We start from the raw sequence: 23382 nt of genomic DNA, 5'->3' as shown, positions 1-23382 counted from the left end.
GCCATGGAGGAAGATGTGGCACCGCTATGTGAGGACTGGCCTAGTGACTCAGCCCCCCATGTTGCACCACCAGGAGTTTACGGGGTGCGACCTGCAGTTATGACGACTTCTGCTCATCGAGGTAAGCACTTGCAGGAGGTTGTGCTGGATGGACAGAGACTTGTTGGATTTTGTGACTCGGGTGCTTTCCTCACACTGGCTGATCCCCGAGTGGTTCGGCCTGAGGCAATCCATAGAGGACCTGGGATTGTCATTGAACTGGCTGGTGGACAATGGAGGACTATTCCCACAGCCACTGTGGATCTGAGCTTTGGTTTTGGGGTCAGGCGATGTGTGGTTGGGGTGATGGGTGGTCTGCCTGCAGCTGTTCTCCTGGGCAATGATGTGGGAGAGCTACGATGCCAATTCGTGGCTGCATGAAGCCACATGTAAGTAACGCTCTGCCTGTGTGTACTTAACCAGTGACCTGTAGAGGTCCCTAGTACGTACACAAGTTGGGAGGGGGAGGGATTGTGAAGATGTAATTTACCCTCTCACTGTATATGCTGTACAGATTCCTATTTCAAGCTGGGTTCATTGTCTTATTTGAACTACTTCTGTGTACATTTCTATTGTTGTAGGTAATCACCCCCTAAAATGCAAGGTTATATCCTCTTGAGGCACTTCCATCCCTGGGAGTAGGGGGAGGTGGGCCTAGAGTCCAACTAGTGTAAACTCTGCTTACCTGGGAGATTCAGTCAGAGTGAGCTGAAACTTGAAGGGAGCAGGAGCTCCAGCCTGTGTGGCTGTGGACACGGACGGAGCTAGGCCTGTGTGGCGGCCCGTGGGATTGTGTGGAACTCTTTGGACTACTGTAAGGACGATTGCTTTGTAATCCGGTCCGAGGATTGTCGGGAAGGGCCCCCGAATCTGTTTTACGTGGACTTATCGTGTGCTGTTCCAGTGTTCTTGTGAATAAACCTGTTGGATCGTTCCTCGGCCTGTTGTCTCTCCTTGCTCTGCTGTACACCCCGTCACAACCACCCAGTCAGGAGGGGGATGAAAATTATAAAATAGAGGTTGCTATGCAGGTAAATGGGCATGGGGGGATCCCTGTACGATAACCACAGCATAATATGGACATAAGCATTAATCTCATAGCGATGGGAATATGACCAATAATAAAAAGAAATAATTACTGCACATGGTGAGACATACATATTACACGGTACACATACAACAGCAAATGCACAGATTACATATATGCACATATTGTGTAAACATACACAAGTATGTATGTACCATAATTAGATAACAAAATGGATACCGTGAATAATAAAGAAAGGTAAATAAAAATGAAAAATAAAAAAAATAAAAAATAAATAATAAAAAACAAAAAACAAAGAAACACAGAAAATAATAATACTAAATAAAAAACAAAAAAACAAGGATATCCAAAGAGATTTTGCAGTCCAAGGAGATCCAGCCATGTCAGCATCCTGTATATAAAGCGACGATGACCAGATAACCAATCGCCAATATAAGTAACATATGCAAATGCATATGTAGTACTAATGGGCCTAAAAAGAAAATTAAAAACAATTAAAACCAAGAAAACACCAAGACTTTTACAAAAACGGAATAAAACTCATGTTTTCATTTAAGCCTTGGGGCTGCACCGTACGGAGACGCCAAATCCATTGTGTCTCTAATTGTGCCAATCGCTGACTGATCCGGCCCCCACGAACATCCACTTCCAAAATGTCAATTCCACGGACTAGAAACCCCTTAGAATCACATTCATGAAAGAGTTTGAAGTGCCGCGGAATTGTCTTGAGGGTGGATATATCAGAATACTCCCGTGCGGCTTCTATTCCCAAGACGTGTTCTCGAACCCGAGTTTTCAACTGTCGGGTCGTGAGCCCAATGTAAATCTTGGGACAGGGGCAAACTCCATAATAGATTACGGATTTAGACTCACAGGTGATCCTCTTCCTGATTGATTCCTCTTCATTGAAGAAGTATACACAGAAAGTATTTGTCCGCAGTACATTAGGACAAGCCACACACTTGCCGCACGGGAAACATCCGGTCCTAATAGCTGGTACATTAGAAAACATTGGGGGTGGAGTACTCTCATGAAGGCTGTGGACAAGATAGCCCTTTAGGTTTTTGGCTCTACGTAGGGTGATCTGTGGTCTTAGGGGTAAGATTTTGGCCAGAATGGAATCGGCTTGTAAAATCGGCCAAGACTTAAGTAATGCCTCACGGATACCAGAATGTGCGGAACAGTAGTTGGTAATAAACCTAATAGATGAGTCACTGTTCCGCACCTTCTTGGAGTACAGCAAATCATTCCTCACAGAGTATTTAGCTCTATGGTAAGCATGTTTAATCATACGTTTGCTGTACCCCCTCTCAGAAAATCGTTTAGTCAATTCAGCCGCCTGGAATTCAAAATCACAATCACTAGAACACAGACGGCGGACACGAAGAAATTGTCCGACAGGTATAGAACGGATCAAATGTGGGGGATGGAAAGATGACGCGTGAAGTAGCGTATTAGTCGCCGTAGATTTACGATGTAAATTAGACTGTAAACAGTCCTCAGAGTCCCTATACACCAGTACATCCAAGAATGCAATGGAATCAGCAGAGCTTTGATATGTAAGACGGATGTTGCGAGTGTTGGAGTTCAGCTCGTTAATAAATATCAAAAGTAAATCAAAAGACCCCTGCCAGATAAGGAAAATATCGTCGATGTACCGAGTCCATAAAAGGACTCGGCCCATCGACGACTCCAAATCAGCCAGGGGGAGGTCCCTCTCCCACAGCCCCAGGAACAGATTTGCATAAGCTGGCGCAAAAGAGGCGCCCATCGCTGTGCCCTGGAGCTGGAGGTAGAAGGACCCCTTAAAAACAAGGGGTCCTTCCTGGGGCTGTGGGAGAGGGACCTCCCCCTGATATTTATTAACGAGCTGAACTCCAACACTCGCAACATCCGTCTTACATATCAAAGCTCTGCTGATTCCATTGCATTCTTGGATGTACTGGTGTATAGGGACTCTGAGGACTGTTTACAGTCTAATTTACATCGTAAATCTACGGCGACTAATACGCTACTTCACGCGTCATCTTTCCATCCCCCACATTTGATCCGTTCTATACCTGTCGGACAATTTCTTCGTGTCTGCCGTCTGTGTTCTAGTGATTGTGATTTTGAATTCCAGGCGGCTGAATTGACTAAACGATTTTCTGAGAGGGGGTACAGCAAACGTATGATTAAACGTGCTTACCATAGAGCTAAATACTCTGTGAGGACTGATTTGCTGTACTCCAAGAAGGTGTGGAACAGTGACTCATCTATTAGGTTTATTACCAACTACTGTTCCGCACATTCTGGTATCCGTGAGGCATTACTTAAGTCTTGGCCGATTTTACAAGCCGATTCCATACTGGCCAAAATCTTACCCCTAAGACCACAGATCACCCTACGTAGAGCCAAAAACCTAAAGGACTATCTTGTCCACAGCCTTCATGAGAGTACTCCACCCCCAATGTTTTCTAATGTACCAGCTATTAGGACCGGATGTTTCCCGTGCGGCAAGTGTGTGGCTTGTCCTAATGTACTGCGGACAAATACTTTCTGTGATTCCTCTTCATTGAAGAAGTATACAATCAGGAAGAGGATCACTTGTGAGTCTAAATCCGTAATCTATTATGGAGTTTGCCCCTGTCCCAAGATTTACATTGGGCTCACGACCCGACAGTTGAAAACTCGGGTTCGAGAACACGTCTTGGGAATAGAAGCCGCACGGGAGCATTCTGATATATCCACCCTCAAGACAATTCCGCGGCACTTCAAACTCTTTCATGAATGTGATTCTAAGGGGTTTCTAGTCCGTGGAATTGACATTTTGGAAGTGGATGTTCGTGGGGGCCGGATCAGTCAGCGATTGGCACAATTAGAGACACAATAGATTTGGCGTCTCCGTACGGTGCAGCCCCAAGGCTTAAATGAAAACATGAGTTTTATTCCGTTTTTGTAAACGTCTTGGTGTTTTCTTGGTTTTAATTGTTTTTAATTTTCTTTTTAGGCCCATTAGTACTACATATGCATTTGCATATGTTACTTATATTGGCGATTGGTTATCTGGTCATCGTCTCTTTATATACAGGATGCTGACATGGATGGATCTCCTTGGACTGCAAAATCTCTTTGGATATCCTTGTTTTTTGTTTTTTATTTAGTATTATTATTTTCTGTGTTTCTTTGTTTTTTGTTTTTTATTATTTATTTTTAATTTTTTTTATTTTTCATTTTTATTTACCTTTCTTTATTATTCACGGTATCCATTTTGTTATCTAATTATGGTACATACATACTTGTGTATGTTTACACAATATGTGCATATATGTAATCTGTGCATTTGCTGTTGTATGTGTACCGTGTAATATGTATGTCTCACCATGTGCAGTAATTATTTATTTTTATTATTGGTCATATTCCCATCGCTATGAGATTAATGCTTATGTCCATATTATGCTGTGGTTATCGTACAGGGATCCCCCCATGTCCATTTACCTGCATAGCAACCTCTATTTTATAATTTTCATCCCCCTCCTGACTGGGTGGTTGACGCATGCGCCGCCTGCCTGGATTTCCTTGTTCTCGCAGGTGCTTCTCTATGGCGACGGGGACGCCGGGTTTAATTACCCGGCGTTCTGTGGGGCCATGACGTGCCTGTGAGGCGGGACTTCCGGTTGGCCGGCCGCGGATGCGTCCGGATATCTGCCCAATCAGCTGGGGGATGAAGGCCTATTTTAATGGCACCCCCGTAGTTTCCGGTCACGCCCCCTGACGAAGGTAAACTCCGAAATGCGCATCGGGCGCATTCCCTCCGCAAACCGCATATTTTAGGTAATGTTATCCTCCTAATGGTTGGTCCGGTTAGTGTTTGAGTGTCCCACATTGTGGATTTTTCCTCCGTATGTTTTTTACTATACTGTGCTGATATGGTGATATTCGCCAGCCAGTAATATGTGTGGCGTGTCAGTGTTGCCGCTCTCATTGTTTTACGGTACTTATCCTTCTCCTTTTCACTGACACCTACACATGCTGTGGTTTTGGTGGTTGTCATTTGCTGCTGCGTGAGAAGCGCACATTGGCCGCAGTGTGTGAGTACATATGCATATGTATTTGGATTTATTGCCCTTATTATATTATATATTGCGGCCTGTGTGTGCCTTTTCGCTGCAGCATTGTCCATCAATACGCTTATATGCACGTCTATGTGTTCCTTCATTCATCTATGCTATGTGAAACACACATTGATTTTCCTGTGAGGTGTGTCCGTGCTGCTGCTTTTGCCACTGTTAGTATTATACACATTGACCTCAGTGTAAGAGTATTTCTATGTGTATGAACAATATATCTACTCTCGCACTAATTACATGTAGGGTCTGTGTGATGTGGTTTTTGCAGCGGAGCTGACCTTTAGTGTTTGTCACTGCCGCCGTGTGAAACACACACTGGCCGCAGTATGAGAGGGCGTATACATGTGTATATGGTTTTCTGCATTGGATTTATTGCTTTCTCTATGTGCTGCGGCCTCTGTGTCCCCTTTTTTGCGGTGTTAACCCTCACTATCAGCACGGAATATATGTGCATGCTAATGCATGTTTACGTGTATTTTTCTGTGAGGTGTGTCCATGCTGCTGTTTTTGCCACTATTATTCTTATACACATTGACCCTAGTGTGAGAGTATTTCTATGAGCGTGAATAATTTATCTACTCTCGCACTAATTATATGCTGGGTCTGTGTATTGTGGTTTCTGCAGCAGAGTTGACACTTTGTGTCTGTGGTGTTTTTTACCGCCGCCGTGTGAAACACACACTAGCCGCAGTATTGGAGAGTGTATATGTGTGTATACGGTTCTCTGCACTGGAATTATTGTTTCTCCATGTGCTGCGGCCTCTGTGTCTTTTGTCTTTTTTCTGCGGTGCTGACCCTCACTATTAGTATGACATGGACTATACAATGATTTAAGATACTTTTCCACATTGAGAAGTTAGGTACCACACTTTCTTGCCTTCTCTTATATATCTGCCTTTTTATTGTGTAGTATATATTTTACATCGAGAAGTGTTTTTATATACCCTCTTGGTGTGGTTTCTTCTCTTTCTCTTTTTGTGGGACACTTGCCCTTCTTGGATGCGACCTTATATCATTAATCTAATATATAATGGTACATTATGACTAATACCTACACTGGTTGTGGAGATGTATACCGTTCTTTCTTTCCCATCACCTTTCCGCATGTTCCAAAATTTCAATATGAATATTAATAATAAAAAACCGTTGATCGCCTCTTTCGTTTTTCTTGGTTTGTTCCTTTAAAAGAATGAAGAAACCTAAAAAAAAAAAAAAAGTTTTTGCGGGCACTTCGGTATCCGTAAACGCATGAAGTCCCGGTACACCCTTGGCTTAGCTGTCTCTAAGGGCTGGGCCGATCCGCCCTCGGTGGATCCCCCCCTCCCGCCTGCCTGAAAGACCCTCCTGTCTTTTACTTGATGGATCCTCCTTCAAGGACCCAACAGACAGACAAGTGGAGCAGCTCGATCGCTCCGCCTTGAGGCCGCGGGTCCTTCTTTCCTTCCATGTGGGTTGCACAGGCACCAGGAATACCAGTTTTCCTCAAACCCTCACAGAAGTAACAGTTCACATTGCTGCGGCGGCGGAGTCCCCCAATGAGGCGTCAGAGAAATACTTTTTTCAAACATTCAGTTAAGTGAATAACATTATTCATGGCTGGTTAGGCAGGGAATTTTGGCAAACACATGTGAATGCTGCTGGCTTGGAGGGCATAGGGGAGAGTTACCTGAGTTGTAGACAAAGTGAAATCTTTAGTGCACAAATTACCGTATATAAGTTTTCATTAACATTGATGCGAAAGTAACATTTTTCACATTTAATTTAAAATAGTAAAGTGCAGACACAACAGCCATGCACACACCTCTTTACTACTTCATTTTCTCACACTTTAATGACAAGTGTATTGTTTTGTGATGTTTGTTGCTATACACAGATGATAAGAATGGTCTCTATATTCGGTTTGGATTTTCTATTACAGGCAGTCTTCCTTTATCAGCTACAGACACGATATTTACAAAATCAGGTACATATTAAACATTTTTAATTCATTCATTAAATTTGAATTGTTTCTTTTAGCGTTTTATTTATATTGTATTTAGAATTATTTATACTGTATGTGGTGTGCCTTTAATATGGAACCTGTCATGTCCCTAAATGCCGTTAAACTGCAAACAATCTGCAGTTGAATACTGTTACACAGGGCCGCCATCAGGGCATTACTACTGTGCCTGGTCTACCAAGCCCCGTGAAGAGAGCAGCAGGCAGGACAGGCCCCTTCTCTTCACGGGGCCCCAGTCACAGCCGCAGCAGTGGGGCCCGGCCGTGTTGTTTCTGCCACTGCAGACACGGCTAAATTGCAGGCGAAGCCCTTCTAGGGCATCACATGCAAATTAGCCATGTGGCCGAAAGCAAGTAGAGCAGTCATCCCGCAGCCCAATGTAATGAGGTCATCACTCTGCGCCTCATCACAGTGCTGCGGACAACGCGGAGGTGGTGAAGACGCTGCCTTGGTGGGGAGGCCCGCCCACTGATCTCAGCCTGAGGGGGGCCCGCTAATCTCTGCCTGGGGCCGCCCGCAGGCCCACAGACCTGCCGGCCGCAAGCCCGCCGACCGCAGACACGTCAATACAGCCCCTGTCTTGCTTCAGCTAGATCAGAGGTGGGGAACCTCCGGCCTGTGGTCTCATGCCTCCCTGCTGTGAGCCTCCTGCCTCCCTGCTGTGAGCCTCCTGCCTCCCTGCTGTGATCCTCCTGCCTCTCTCCTGTGAGCCTCCTGCCTCTCTCCTGTGAGCCTCCTGCCTTTCTCCTGTAAGCCTCCTGCCTCTCTCCTGTGAGCCTCCTGCCTCTCTCCTGTGAGCCTCCTGTATCTCTCCTGTGAGCCTCCTGTCTCTCTGCTGTGAGCCTCCCTCTGCTGTGAGCCTCTTGCCTCTCAGTGCTGTGAGCCTCCTGCCTCTGCTGTGAGCCTTCTGCCTCTCTGCTGTGAGCCTCCTGTGTCTGCTGTGAGCCTCCTGTCTCTCTGCTGTGAGCCTCCTGCCTTTCTGGTGTGAGCCTACTGCCTTTCTGCTGTGTGCCTCCTACCTTTCTGCTGGGAGCCTCCTGCCTCTCTGCTGTGAGCCTACTGCCTCTCTGCTGTGAGCCTCCTGCCTTTCTGCTGTGAGCCTCCTGCGTCTCTGCTGTGAGCCTCCTGCCTCTCTGCTGTGAGCCTCCTGCCTCCCGCTGCTGTGAGCCACCCTCCCTGCAGTGCTGTATGCCACATGCCCTAGTGCTGTCTGTGCTCCCTCAGTCCTGTTCATGTCCTCCAGTACTGTTTGTGCCTCTCTACTGTTGTCCGTGCCACTGCCAGCTCTGTCCGTGCCCAGCAGTACTGTCCGAGCCCCAGCCCCTCCTGTGATGTGTATATGCCACCACCCCCTCCCTGCTGTGATGTGTGTATATGTCCCCAGCCCATGCTGCTGTGATGTGTGTATATGTCTCCAGCCCCTCCTGTGATGTGTATATATATATATATATATATATATGTCCCCAGCCCCTCCTGTGATGTATATATATATGCCCCCAGCCCCTCCTGGGATGTATGTGCCTTCAGCGTCTCCTACATGATGCATATGATTTACCAATCTGTTGGCATGTATACCGGGAGGAGGACATATTCACTAGGAAGGGTCAGAAACCAGGCTGGGAACATATATAATCGCATGTGCTATATATATATACACACACACACACACACACACACACACACACACACACACACACACACACACACACACACACACACACACACACACACACGGAGGCCCCCAAGATCGGACATATACCGGGAAGACATGTTCACCAGGAGGGGCAGGAACCAAGCTGGTAACATTTATATATATATACTAAAAGGCCTCCAGGAGGGGATATATATACCGGAAGGAGGACATATTCACCTGGAGGGGCAGAAACCAAGCTGGTAACATATATACCCGCAGGTGCCCAGGAGGGGGATATATAGATATAGATAGGTATATATGTATATATATATATATACTAAAAGGCCTCCAGGATGGGATATATATACTGGAAGGAGGACATATTCACCTGGAGGGGCAGAAACCAAGCTGGTAACATATATACCCGCATGTGCCCAGGAGAGGGGTAAATAATAATAATAATTGCAATATATATATATATATATATATATATATACTAGAAGGTGGCCCGATTCTATGCATCAGGTATTCTAGAATTTACATAATGTGTAGTTCATGTATGATTTTTGTTATATATATATAATATATATATATATATAGATGTTGTTGTTGTGTGTAGTTACCAAGTGTTTGTGTAGGGCACTGTACATGTTCTGGGTGTTGTCTGGGTGTGGCGGGGGGTGAGAGCGGTGTTGTATGTGTGTTGCGTGTGTTGCGTTGTTTGTGGAGCGCTGTGTGTCTGTAGCGTTGTGTGTGTGTTGCGCGGTTTGTGTGGGTGTGGTGTGTTTTGGGGGGAGGTATGTTATGTGCAATGTGTGTGTTGTGCGGTATGTGCGTATATTTATGTATGCCGCGGTGTTTGTGTGTTGGGTGTTGTGTGTGTGCGGTGTTGTCTGTGTGTGTGGGTGTCTGTGTAGGGCGGTGTTTGTGGTTCCCAGTGTGTGTGTGGTGTGTTGTGTGTGTGTGTGTTGGGGGGAGGTGTGCACCTCCCATCGTGCTCCATCCCCATGCTGCCCAACCCCCATCGTGCTCCATCCCCCATGCTGCGCACCCCCCATCGTGCTACATCCCCCATGCTGCGCACCCCCCATCGTGCTACATCCCCCATACTGTGCACCCCATCGTGCTCCATCCCCCATGCTATAATAGTTCTCCTATTATACTCAGAGAGGAGTATAATAGGAGGACTATAATAGGAGGAGTAGTCCTGGGGGGAGAGGAGTATAATGCCGGCTCCCTGCACATGTGTACCGGGAGCCGGTGTACGCTGGTAACTATGATACACATCGGGTAACTAAGGGACCTTAGTTACCCGATGTGTATAATGGTTACCAGCGTTCACCGGCTCCGTCACGATCCCAGCATCGCAAGGGTATGTCTGGCGCTGCTGGGATCGTGACGGAGCCGGTGTACACTGGTAACTATGATACACATCGGGTAACCAAGGGACCTTAGTTACCCGATGTGTATAATGGTTACCAGCGTACACCGGCTCCATCACGATCCCAGCAGCGCAAGGGTATGTCTGGCGATGCGTGCGGAGGGCCGAGGCGAGCGGGCAATCCATGCGGAGGGCGGGGCCAGGCAGAGGCGAGCGACCAATCCGTGGGGGGGCGGAGCCGAGGCGAGGCGAGCTGCCAATCCGTGCGGGGGGTGGGGCCATGGCGAGCCCAGCGGCCAATCAGCTTTGTGTCACCGTAAGGACACAATTTTGGAGCAAGACAGACAGACAGACAGAATAAGGAAATTATATATATAGATGTGTGTGTGTGTGTGTGTGTGTGTGTGTGTGTGTGTGTGTGTGTTTTTTCAAGAGTGGTAGTGAGAGTGTGGAAGGTTTGAGGGGTGGAGGTGGAGCTGGGGGTGGAGCTGGGCGGAGTCCCAAGGGGGCCCGAAAATATTGCCAGTATGGGGCCCTGAAATTCCAAGTGGTGGCCCTGCTGTTACAATGCTGTCCATCAATCTCACTGATAGTGCAGATACTGGGAGAGAAAGAACGTTATTTCTTCCATGAACCACCGGCGTTCAGTTATGGAGGCGGTCCAGCGGGGTTTCAGTCACCACTTAGGACAGGACGTGTTCTTTGGGTCTGTGACTATTATACTTACCTTACACTATTTGTATATTATTATATATGTAGATTAATAGTGTTTTGGTACTTGATGGTTCAATTTTAGGTATCAAAATGCAATATTATCTGTTTAATGAGCCGTACTTTCAGCATTTGTTCCTGCTTTTCTGTGGGTGTGGTGGGACGTCTTCTAAAATGCTGTGGCTTGATGTTTGTTCGGAGTCTAGCTTGCCACATGTACAGTACAGAAGTATTGCCTAGCACACTTTTTGGGGTCATTGCTAGGCAGCAGTAACGCTGTGCTAAGCAAATGATGTTTCAAGCCACTAATCACTTCCTAGTTTATTAATGTAGCAAGGAATCTTAATATTCATGTGGAGTCATATGTGTGACGTTAGCACCACATGTCTTATTTGTTAATTACTCTCAATATTGGCCCTTAGATATTTAGATAATGAAATGTAAAATATTTGAGATATGGGGTTATGGTATCTGCTTTGTACTCTATCATTGCTTTAAGTTAGCTTTTATTATGCTGACATTATGGTGAAGCTTGTTGTAACGTATTTCTTTGTTTCCACCCAGGGTATAATATGGCCTCAGGTTATTACTGGTCTTGGTGTAAACATCGTTAATGTAGCAGTTAATGCCATCTTTATGTATGGCCTGAAGCTAGGAGTGAAGTGAGTCATTTTTACATATAATCATTTCTTTGTTCTTTGAAAAGTTAATTATTCTGTGTGTACTTTGTTTTATGTCAGTTGTTTTTAATTGCCAATACCTGGAGTGAGATTTTTTTGATGCAGGCTTCATTCTTCTGTCATCCAGCTATGTTTAGCCTTATCAAAGATACTGGCATCATAGTTGACAGTAAAGGCTACTTTACACACTGCGATATCGGTCCCGATATCGCTAGTGTGGGTATCCGCCCCCATCTGTTGCGCGACACGGGCATATCGCTGCCCGTGCCGCACAACATCGCCCAGAGCCGTCACACATACTTACCTGTCCGGCGACATCGCTGTGACCGGCGAACCGCCTCCTTTCTAAGGGGGCGGTCCGTGCGGCGTCACAGCGACGTCACTGAAACGTCACTGAACCACCGCCCAATCGCAGCGGAGGGGCGGAGATGAGCGGGACGTAACATCCCGCCCACCTCCTTCCTTCCGCATAGCGGCCGGGAGGCAGGTAGGGAGAGCTTCCTCGCTCCTGCGGCGTCACACGCAGCGATGTGTGCTGCCGCAGGAACGAGGAACAACTTCGTTACTGCTGAAGTAACGATAATTGAGAATGGACCCCCGTGTCGCCGATTAGCGATTTTGCACTGTTTTGCAACGATGCAAAATCGCTTATCGGTGTCACACCACGGCATCGCTAATGCGGCCGGATGTGCGTCACAAAATCCGTGACCCCAACGACTCCGCATTAGCGATGTCGCAGCGTGTAAAGCCCGCTTTAGAGGAGGAAGATCACATGGACTCCTTCCCTTACTGCTTCCTTTACTAACCATATAGACAGGTTGTCATGATGGCATACTCTGTTCAAAAAGGGGGCCTACAGAGAAAAAAGGTACGTGTAGGTTGATGATTTCATTTGCACATTTAAGCTATGTACACATGTTGCAGATTTGGTTGCAGACAATTTGAAACTAAATCTGCATATTCTGGCAGGAAAAATGGTGAGGCAAAAATGTGTGGGTTTTTTTGCGGTGATTTGGTGTTTTTTGCCACGATTTGCCTCTATTCTTACGCATGTTTTTTCCATTGCTTTCAATGGTGAAAATGTAGCCAAAAACGCAGAAATAATTGACATGCTGCAGATTTTTTTCTGCAACCAAATCTGTAAGGAAAAAAATCCTGAACATGTGCACAACATGCACATCAGGATTCTCAGACTTTGCTTGCACAAGGATATCCTTGCAGATTTGTGAAAATCTGCAAGCAAGCAGTGGATTTCTTTACCTTTTCAAAACTGCAGAAAATCCACAGTGAATTCCGCATGTGTAAAGCGGGCTTTACATGCAACGACATCGCTAACGAGATGTCGTTGGGGGTTACAGAATTCGTGACGCACATCCGGCCTCGTTTGCGATGTTGTTGCGTGTGAAACGCAGGAACGACCGTTAACAATCAAAATTACTTACCAAATCATTGATCGTTTACCAGTCGTTCCTATCCCGATTATCATTTCTGTTGCAGGACGCAGGTTGTTCGTCGTACCTGCGGCAGCACACATCGCTATGTGTGACACCGCAGGAACGAGGAACAACATCGTTGTCACCCACAATGGAAGGAAGGAGGTGGGCAGGATGTTCGGCCTGCTCATCTCCGCCCCTCCGCTTCTATTGGGCGTCCGCTTAGTGATGCCGCAGTGACGCCGAACGAACTGCCCCCTTAGAAAGGAAGCGGTTCGCCGGCCACAGTGACATCGCTAGGCAGGTAAGTATGTGTGACGGGTGTAAGCGATTGGCCCGTGACGCACAACCGACGGGGGCAGGTGCTTTCACCAGCGACATCGCTAGCGATGTCGCTGTGTGTAATGCCCGCTTTAGGCTATGTGCACATGCTGCGGATTTACCGCGGATTTGCGGCGGATTTGCTGCATAGAATGTGTCTAACATTTCTGCAGTCATTCCCCAGCAAAACCTATGGGTATAAAAAAAATGCTGTGCGCACAATGCGTTTTTTTTATACCTGCGGATTTACCCGTGGAATTTCCGCTGCGGAATTAATGTGCATGCCACTTCTTTTCTGCCGGTACCTGCGATTTTTTGCCATAGATAATGGTAAAAAACCACAGGGACCAACCCGCGGAAAAAATGCGGTTAAAACGCGTGTGCGGTTTTACCGTGTTTTTTGCCGTGGGTGTGGTATTCTGCCAGAGGATGCGGATTTTTCTTAAAAAAAAAGTCCATTTGCTAGTGCGCACATAGCCTTAGATGGACTGTGCTGTACACAAACATTAGATGGACTGTGCTGTACACAAACATTATATATATATATATATATATATATATATATATATATATATATATATATTTATTTATAATATATTAGTGCTGTGGCCGAAAGTATTGGCATCCTTGAAATTGTTCCAGAAAATGAAGTATTTCTCCCAGAAAATTATTGTGGTTATTTCGTTATTTCCTTTGAGTGTATTGGAACAACACAAAAAAAAGAACTGAGAAAGAAAAGCAATTGGACATAATTTCACGCACAACATAAAAAGTGGGTCGGACAAGATTGTTTTCATCATCTTTCACACCTGGAACCAGATTAAAAGTGGATAAGTTGACTCAGCCTGTGCATGTTGTGTCTCTGTGTGCCACACTAAGCATAGAGAACATAAATAGAAGAGTCTGAGGACTTGAGAACCAACATTTGTTGAAAAATGTCAGCAGTCTCAAGGTTATAAGTCCATATCCAGAGAGCTTGATGTTCCTTTGTCCAATGTGCACAACATAATCAAGAAGTTTACAAGCCATGGCACTGTAATCTCCCTGGACGTGGGCAGCAGAGAAAAGTTGATGAAAGGTTGCAATGCAGCATAGCCGGGATGGTGGATAAGCAGCTCCATTCAAGTTCCAGAGAAATTCAAGCTGTCCTGCAGGCTCAGGGTGCTTCAGTGTCAGCGTGAACTATCTGTCTACAATTGAATGAAAGTAAACGTAATGGCAGGAGACCCAGAAGGACTTGTTGCTGACACAGAGACATAATAAAGGTAGACTGCAGTTTGTCAAAATGTACGCGACTACGCTACGCCAAAATCCTTCTGAGAAAGCAGCTTGTCTACAGATAAGACAAAGAGAGGGCTTTTTGGTAAAACACATCATTCTACTGTTTACCGAAAACAGAATGAGGCCTACAAAGAAAAGAAAACACTACCTCTACAAATAGGGTGGTGGTTCAAAGATGTTTTGAGGTTGTTGTGCGGACTCAGGCCCTGAGTGTCTTGACTGTTTGTTTGAAAAGCATCATGAAATCTGAAGATAACCAAAGAATTGTGGGTCACAATGCAGTTCCCAGTGTCAGACAGCTGGGTTTGAGTCATCGATCTTCCAGCAGGACAATGACCCCAAACATACTTCAAGAAGCATCCAGTTATAGATGGAAACAAAGTGCTGGAAACATCTGAAGTGAAAAGTTGAAGCAGTCAATTAGAAGTGCATTAGTGCATAATTATAGAAAAAACTCCTAAAATTACAAATCTTTATTTATATTCAGTATTAAAAGGGGGAATACCCAACATATATATCAATATAAAATTTAAAATTTAAATCAGATATCCAAGGGTACAAGGGGGGGGGCCTAGCCCTTCTAGTGCCCTACACTCACCCCTTCCTTGCCGCGGAGGTTGGCACCCTAAAACCTGCGCAATAGGTGCCCCCGCTCAACCTAGTCTGTCCCTATAGGCCCTAACCAGACCCTAGCAGATAAGAGGTGACAGTCTACAGGATAATTTCACAGCTGAACCAACAAATCCAATATAAAGATTAACAATATATTATACCCAATATAATTTAATTGGGAAATAATAGGGTACAATGACCCAATAAAAAAACCACCTAGTTGGATATAAGCGGCTCCTATCAGAAACTGATACCCTTGGATATCTGATTTAAATTTTAAATTTTATATTGATATATATGTTGGGTATTCCCCCTTTTAATACTGAATATAAATAAAGATTTGTAATTTTAGGAGTTTTTTTCTATAATTTTAAACATCTGAAGTGGCAGCAATGAGTCCAGATCTAAATCCCATTGAACACCCTTGGAGAGATCTTAAATTGCTGTTGTGAGATGACACCTTCAAAAATGAAAGACTTGGATCAGTTTGTAAAAGAAGAGTGGCCCAAAATTTCAGTTAAGAGGTGTAAGAAGCTTGAGATGGTTATAGGTTGAGATTGATTGCAGTTATTTATTCCAAATGGTGTGCAACTAAATATTAAGTTGAGGTTACCAACAATTTTGTCCTGCCCATAGTTGGAGTTTTGTGTGAAATTATGTCCAATTTGACCTTTTTTTGTGTGTTGTTCCAATACACACAAAGGAAATATATATAGATAAGATTTTACTTCACTGTATTTGAAGACGTTAAATCATTGGCTCGTGTAAATTTAACAGCTATCAGTTGTCAAACATGTAAAAAGCAAGTTTGTGGTCTGATCAGATTGCTTATGTAGCTTTTAAATTGTCACTGTTGACTTCTCACCTCTTCGTGTAAACCAAATGCTGCTGAATATGGTCAAACTGTATGAAAACAATTGTTTTGGTTCCCAAACAGTTTGCATCAACTGATTCATAAGGGCTTTAAAAGGAACCTGTGAGCTCATTCATGCTGCCTGATTCACGCACTCTGAAATATGCGATTCAGAGAAAATATACTTCACAACATGTTAGGTTAGGTAATGGGTAGGATGCACTTAAGTCTACCTTCAACTTTAAACACTATGAGCTATGAACATTGGAGGCTGGACACAGTGCGACCATGGTGACTAGTTAATGAGGCAGGGTCCCAACATCTTCTTCCTAGACTGACAGTTCTGTTCCTTGGCGGGTTTATAGACTAGCCATCCTAGTCACATCCCCAGCTGTCATTTTGAAAGATTCTTTGAAATGCTATGGCAGTGCAAAAACAGGGCTGCAATAACTGAACTTGTCTCCAATTCATGCTGCCTGTGGTTCGGGCAACATGAATCAGCTGGCACGTTCCCTTTAAATGAGCACAGATCGACTTCTTACATTACTGTAGGGCTGCACGGTGGCTCAGTGGTTCACACTGTTTCTTTGCAGCGCTGGCGTCCTGGGTTCTAATCCCCGCAAAGACAACATCTACAAGGAGTTTGTATGTTCTCCCTATGTTTTTGTGGGTTTCCACCAGGTGCACTGTTTCCTCCCACACTCCAAAGACATACTGATAGACATCTAAGGCGGGCTTTACACGTTGCGACATCGCTAGCATCGGCTAGCGATGCCGAGCGCGATAGTACCCGCCCACGTCGCACATGCGATATGTGGTGATTGCTGCCGTAGCGAACATTATTGCTACGGCAGCTTCACACGCACATACCTGGTCGGCGATGTCGCTGTGACTGCCGAAATATCCCTTCTTCAAGGGGAAGGTGCGTTCGGCGTCACAGCGACGTCACACGGCAGGCGGCCAATAGAAGCGGAGGGGCGGATATGAGCGGGACATAACATCCCGCCCGCCTTATCCCTTCCTCATTGCCGGCGGGAAGCAGGTAAGGAGATGTTTGTCGCTCCTGCGGGTTTACACACAGCGATGTGTGGACCTGCAGGAACGACAAACATTGTACCTGCGGTCTACCCGACATTATGAAAATGACCGACGCTACACAGATCACCGATATTCAACGCATTTGTGATCGTTTATCGTTGCGCAAAGGATTTTACACATTGCGATGTCGTTACCGGCGCCGGATGTGCCGATATGACGATATTTCGGATGCGATGTCACAGCGTGTGAAGTACCCCTTAGATTGTGAGCCCCAATGGTGATGATGATGTCAGTAAAGTGCTGCAGAATATGAATAAGTAAAATAACTACATTTTTTATTGCCTCTCATTATGGGAATAAATGTGTGTGGATAAAGCTACTTTACCATCAGTAGGACCCTCAGCTTTTAGACTTTTATTTCATATACTCTGACTCTGTAGCCAGTAAGCCCCTGAGGGATTTCACTATGTCGGTATTGAACAGTATTGACCCAGCTTGACCAGAGCCATATCCTCAATCCTTTGTGCTGGACTTGGTTATAAGAATGTGATCATTGCTTATGAAGCTGCTCTTTACACCAATACTTTGCTTTTTTGCCCCATTAGGGGCACTTTGCACACTACGACATCGCAGCTGCGATGTCGGTGGGGTCAAATCGAAAGTGACGCACATCCGGCGTCGCAGTCGATATCGTAGTGTGTAAATCCTTTTTGATATGATTAAGGAGCGCAAAAACGTCCAGATCGTATCATCGGTGTAGCGTCGGTCATTTCCATAATTTCGGAAGGACCGATGTTGTTCCTCGCTCCTGCAGCAGCACACATCGCTGTATTTGAAGCCGCAGGAGCGAGGAACATCACCTTACCTGCGTCCTGTGGCTCTTGCCGGCTATGCGGAAGGACGGAGGTGGGCGGGATGTTTACGTCCCGCTCAGCTCCGCCCCTCCGCTTCTATTGGCCGCCTGCCGTGTGACGTCGCTATGACGCCGCACGACCCGCCCTCTTAATAAGGAGGCGGTTCGCCGGCCAGAGCGACGTTGCAGGGCAGGTGAGTGCATGTGAAGCTGCCTTAGCGATAATGTTCGCTACGGCAGCTATCACCATGATATCGCAGCGGCGACGGGGGCGGGGACTATCGCGCTCGGCATCGCAAGCATCGGCTTGCGATGTCGTAGTGTGCAAAGTGCCCCTTAATCCTCTAAACTCCAGCTTAGACTTTGCTGCCTTCTGTGCTGGTTGATCAGGTTCCTCTTAACACCTGTACAACGTTCCTGCCTCTCCTCAAACTAGTGCTGCCCTGATCAACAGATAGATCATGCACTGCACCAGCAAAAGCTAAAGTGAGGGCCGGGCTGCTGTATATATATTTAACTTAGCGATTCTGTGGTACCCGCTAAGCATTACTCTATGTGTATGGTACACTATAATGTAACTAGTTCCATAACGGTGGCCTTATTAAAGCATACATGCTGACAGCTCTGATGTCCCTAGGCTTACAGTGACCGTGCCTAGAGAGCAAAGATTTTTTTAACACTCTGATGTGGCGGTAACAATAGTGATGAGGTGGGGGTGGGACGGTTGTGTTGATTGGCTAATGAAAGAATACCTGTATAATGTGACACAGTACAAAATAAAAATAAGGAAGCAATAAATACAGTAATCTAATAAGTAAGTAAGCAGAAGAGATCATTTATTCATTTACCCCTTGTGTGTTTTTATTTGTTTTTTGTTTTTTTCCTATAGGGGATCAGCGTGGGCAAACACAGTGTCACAGTTTGCAATGAGTGGACTACTTTTTATTTATATTATTTGGAAAAAGCTGCACCTCCTGACATGGGGAGGTATGTGTCTGTTGTTAAATGTCTTGTCCCCTTTAAGAAAATATTTCTCCTGGTTGTAGTTGTTATACAATAACAAAGTGCGCTTTGCTCAGTGTCCTTGATCTAGTTGGAACAACCCCTCGACCTGCCGAGCTCACTGATCGGCTGCAGCGCTGTTTGTGTGATGTTAGCCCCGTATCCAACACCAGACGCTGGGAGCAGTGGCAGAGACTCAGTGCTGGACCCAGGGGTGATGAGTAAAGCACATTTTGATAATTTATGCGTGTAGGGACAAAGACTTTCTAAAAGGGGGCAACCCCATTAAAGTAGTTGTTGATATAGTATCTAGCCAAGGTGTAATATGTAATAATTCAGACCGTTAAAGGGGTTTTCTGGTTAAAAAAAAACCACTAATTGCAGTTTGTCTTAAAAAATAAACTGTGCTTTAATCACAGTTTTTGGGTCCAGTGTTGAGTGTCTGCTGCTGCTGATGGTGTCTGATTTTACTTACTGCGCTGTCAATAAAGCTGCAGGCAATCCGTGAGCTCAGTGGCTTTATATCAAGTATCGTTGCTGAGCTTTGGTGCTGTAGTGCAGTTTGTTTGCTTGTATTAAGCCTGCTTTACACCATACGATCCAGCATACGATATCGTATGCGATCGTACCCGCCCCCGTGTCGCACAAATGAGTAACCTCCCGTCACACGTACTTACCCGTCCATACGACCTCGATGTGGGCGGCGAACGTTCACTTCCTGGAGTGGGAGGGACGTTCGGCGTCACATCGACGTCATGCGGCAGCCGGCCAATAGAAGCGGAGGGGCGGAGATGAGCGGGACATAAACATCCCGCCCACCTTCTTCCTTCTGCATTGCCGGCGAAAGCCGCGGGACGGAGGTAAGATCTGTTCATCGTTCCCGGGGTGCCACACACTGCGATGTGTGCTACCCCGAGTACGATGAACAATCTGAAGTGCAATTTTTAGGAATTGAATGACGTGCGTGCGATGAACGTTTTACCGTTCAATCGCACGTAGCTGTTACATGCCACAATGTAACTTACGATGGCAGATGTGCGTCACTTACGACGTGACCCCGCCGACACATCGTAAGATATATTGTAGCGTGTAAAGCGCTCTTTAGTCTTCTGCCTTACTGGCAGTTTACATTCATTTAATTCTGTTACTTGTTTTTTATGCAATACATAAAAATAACAATACGAATATCAATCCCTTATGACTGTCTGCTGATTTTTCTTAGAATTTACTTGCACAATGTGTTTGTCTTGTTTTTAAGGTTGGTCCAGGGATTCTTTACAGGAATGGGGCTCCTTTATTCGTTTGGCCATACCCGGCATGCTGATGATGTGCATTGAATGGTGGAGCTTTGAAATCGGAGGTTTTCTAGCAGGTAACCCACGTGTACTGTTCCTTCTAACAAACCTTTACATACAAATCTTGTAGTTTTCACTCAAATGTTTGGTAAAGCACATATCTGCTATAACCAGTATGCTTGAACAAATGTGCCATATTTTGTCTTTCTGCTTATTAAATTTATCTTGAAAGTGGAGACCACAAGCACGTCATTGAGAAAATACAACTGCATCTCAATAAATTAGAATATCATCAAAACGTTAATTTATTTCAGTACTTCAATACAATAAGGGAAACTCATATATTGTATAGAGTCATTACAAGCAAAGTGATCTATTTCAAGTGTTTATTTCTGTTAATGTTGTTGATTAAGGCTTACAGCCAATGAAAACCCAAAAGTCATTATCTCAGAAAATTAGAATAATTACCACAAAGCACCTGCAAAGGCTTCCTAAGCGTTTAAAATTGTTCCTTAGTCTGGTTCCATAGGCTACACAATCATGGGGAAGACTGCTGACTTGACAGATGTCCAGAAGGCAGTCACACTCCACAAGGAGGGTAAGCCACAAAAGGACATTGCTAAAGAAGCTGGCAGTTCACAGATTGCTGTATCCAAGCATATTAATGGAAAGTTGAGTGGAAGGAAAAAGTATGGTAGAAAAAGGTGCACAAGCAACTGGGATAACCGCAGCCTTGATAGGATTGTTAAGAAAAAGCCATTCAAAAATTTGGGGGAGATTCAGAAGGAATGGACTGCTGCTGGAGTCAGTGCTTCAAGAGCCACCACACACAGACGTATCCAGGACAAGGGCTACAACTGTCGCATTCCTTGTATCAAACCACTCATGACCAATAGACAATGCCAAAAGCGTCTTACCTGGGCCAAGGAGAAAAGAAATGGACTATGTCTGAGTGGTCCAAGGTGTTATTTTCAGATGAAAGTAAATTTGCATTTCATTTGGAAATCAAGATCCCAGAGTCTGGAGGAAGAGTGGAGAGGCCACAATCCAAGTTTCTTGAGGTCTAGTGTGAAGTTCCCACAATCAGTGATGGTTTGGGGAGCCATGTCATCTGCTGGTGTACATCCACTGAGTTTTAACAAAACAAAAGTCAATGCAGCCGTCTACCAGGAAATTTTAGAGCACTTCATGCCTCTCTGAAAGCTTTTTGGAGATGGAAATTTCATTTTCCAGTAGGACATGGCACCTGTCCACACTGCCAAAAGTACCAATACCTGGTTTAATACCCACAGTATCAGTGTGCTTGATTGGCTAGCAAACTCGCCTGACCTAAGTCCCATAGAAAATCTATGGGGTATTGTCAAGAGGAAGATGAGAGACACCAGACCCAACAATGCAGATGAGCTGAAGGCGGCTATCAAAGCAACCTGGGCTTCCATAACACAGCAGTGCCACAGGCTGATCGCCTCCATGCCACGCCGCATTGATGCAGTAATTCATGCAAAAGGAGCCCCGACTAAGTATTGAGGGCATTTACTGTACATACATTCCAGTAAGCCAACATTTCTGAGTTTAAAATCTTTTTTTTCAGTTGGTTTTATATACTATTGTAATTTTCTGAGATAATGACTTTTGGGTTTTCATTGGTTGTAAGCCATAATCATCAACATGAATAGAAATAAACACTTGTAATAGATCACTATTTATAATGACTCTATAATATATGCGTTTCCCTTTTTATATTGAATTACTGAAATAAATTAACTTTTTGATAATAGTCTAATTTATTGAAATGCACTTGTACATTTACAATATAAGCACAGGGTAAAAAGTTACATTTTTGCCCACTTTTGGTGCTTAGAATTTTGTTGCAATTTTTGGTACAGGTTATACAGTTATAAATGTGGACCAATGTGTGTATTTTAATTTTTTTTAAGTGATATAGCGATTTATTTTTCCACTTTGTCATGGGTCCTTTCTGCAATATCTGTATAGACAGCGCAGCAAGATGTTTTTGCTATTAAAGGGAAACTGTGACCAGGGTTGTCCCTTATAAGCTGCGGCCACTACCAGTAATTCCTTATTTACAGTATTCTAGAATACTATACAGTTGTGCTCAAATGTTTACATACCCCAGCAGATTTTTTGCTTTCTTGGCTATTTTTCAGAGAATATGAATGATAACACAAACTTTTTTCCACTCATGGTTAGTGGTTGGGTGAAGTCATTTATTGTCAATCTACTGTGTTTTCTCTTTTGAAATCATAATGACAACCAAAAACATCCAAATGACCCTGGTTAAAAGTGACCTGGTGATCTTGGCCTGATAACATGCACAGAAGTTGACACAAATGGGTTTGAATGGCTAATAAAATGTAACGCCTGCCAGGATCAACAGACTCAGGGGGGATGTAATGGACAACTAGAGGGAAGCCACTCACCAAGCAGGACCCCCAGAACCCTGAAACCCTTTAACCCCTATACAGGGATTTGGAATTACACAGGGCCCTGGAGATCACTACCTGTGGAAGGCTGCAGTCCGATGAGAGTAGTTGTCAGGCAGGGTCAAACCAGGAATAGCAGAACAGGGACAGAATCGTCAGACAAGGACGTAATCAGAAAACAGAGCAGAGGTCAAATCCGGATCGGCAGTGAGGTACAAAAACAGCAGGCAGAAGGGTAGTCAGCAAACACGCAGAAGTCAGCACACAGGAATCACAAAACAGAATAGGGCGGACCAGGAGCCAGGAAATCAGAACTATCTCTGGCAGTGGTCATGTGACAGGAGGGGGAATAAGAAGGGTGTGGTGTCTTCCCATTGGCTGTAGCTGAACGCTGGCAACTTCAGCTGGAAGACGCACGCCACCCACAGTCAGCCAGCGGTACTGCAGATCCCAAGATAACCCAGCCCAGTGGATGATCGGAGCCTACGCCCACCGGTGCCGATGGCATCGACTCCTCTCCGATCACCGGCACCATCCACGGCAGGAACACGACGTCGCCTGGTGATCGGAGCAGAAGTCGCTGGAGCAGACTCCGGCGGTGACGTAACATAAAGGTAACATCCTCACCTGTGACCTGTTTGCTTGTAATC

At 45.1% G+C, this 23382-nt stretch overlaps 1 protein-coding gene across 3 annotated transcripts in view; it reads left to right on the top strand.

Moving 5' to 3' along the window:
* LOC142291637 (multidrug and toxin extrusion protein 2-like) overlaps nucleotides 1-23382 on the top strand; it is a 175442-nt gene that overhangs the window by 76766 nt on the left and 75294 nt on the right. For 2 of the 3 annotated variants that reach the window (XM_075336307.1, XM_075336308.1), the window contains 3 exons: nucleotides 11485-11582; nucleotides 18881-18978; nucleotides 20252-20365. In XM_075336307.1, coding sequence (XP_075192422.1) covers nucleotides 11485-11582; nucleotides 18881-18978; nucleotides 20252-20365 — 310 coding nt within the window. Of the gene's footprint in view, nucleotides 1-7114; nucleotides 7160-11484; nucleotides 11583-18880; nucleotides 18979-20251; nucleotides 20366-23382 lie in introns of all 3 variants that reach the window. The other variant, XM_075336306.1, reaches the window with a different exon arrangement.

This window comes from Anomaloglossus baeobatrachus, chromosome 2 (genome assembly GCF_048569485.1).
Source record: "Anomaloglossus baeobatrachus isolate aAnoBae1 chromosome 2, aAnoBae1.hap1, whole genome shotgun sequence".
Classification (NCBI taxonomy): domain Eukaryota; kingdom Metazoa; phylum Chordata; class Amphibia; order Anura; family Aromobatidae; genus Anomaloglossus; species Anomaloglossus baeobatrachus.
The sequence above is the reverse complement of the archived record's forward strand: the minus strand, read 5'-3'. Positions and strand labels throughout refer to the sequence as shown.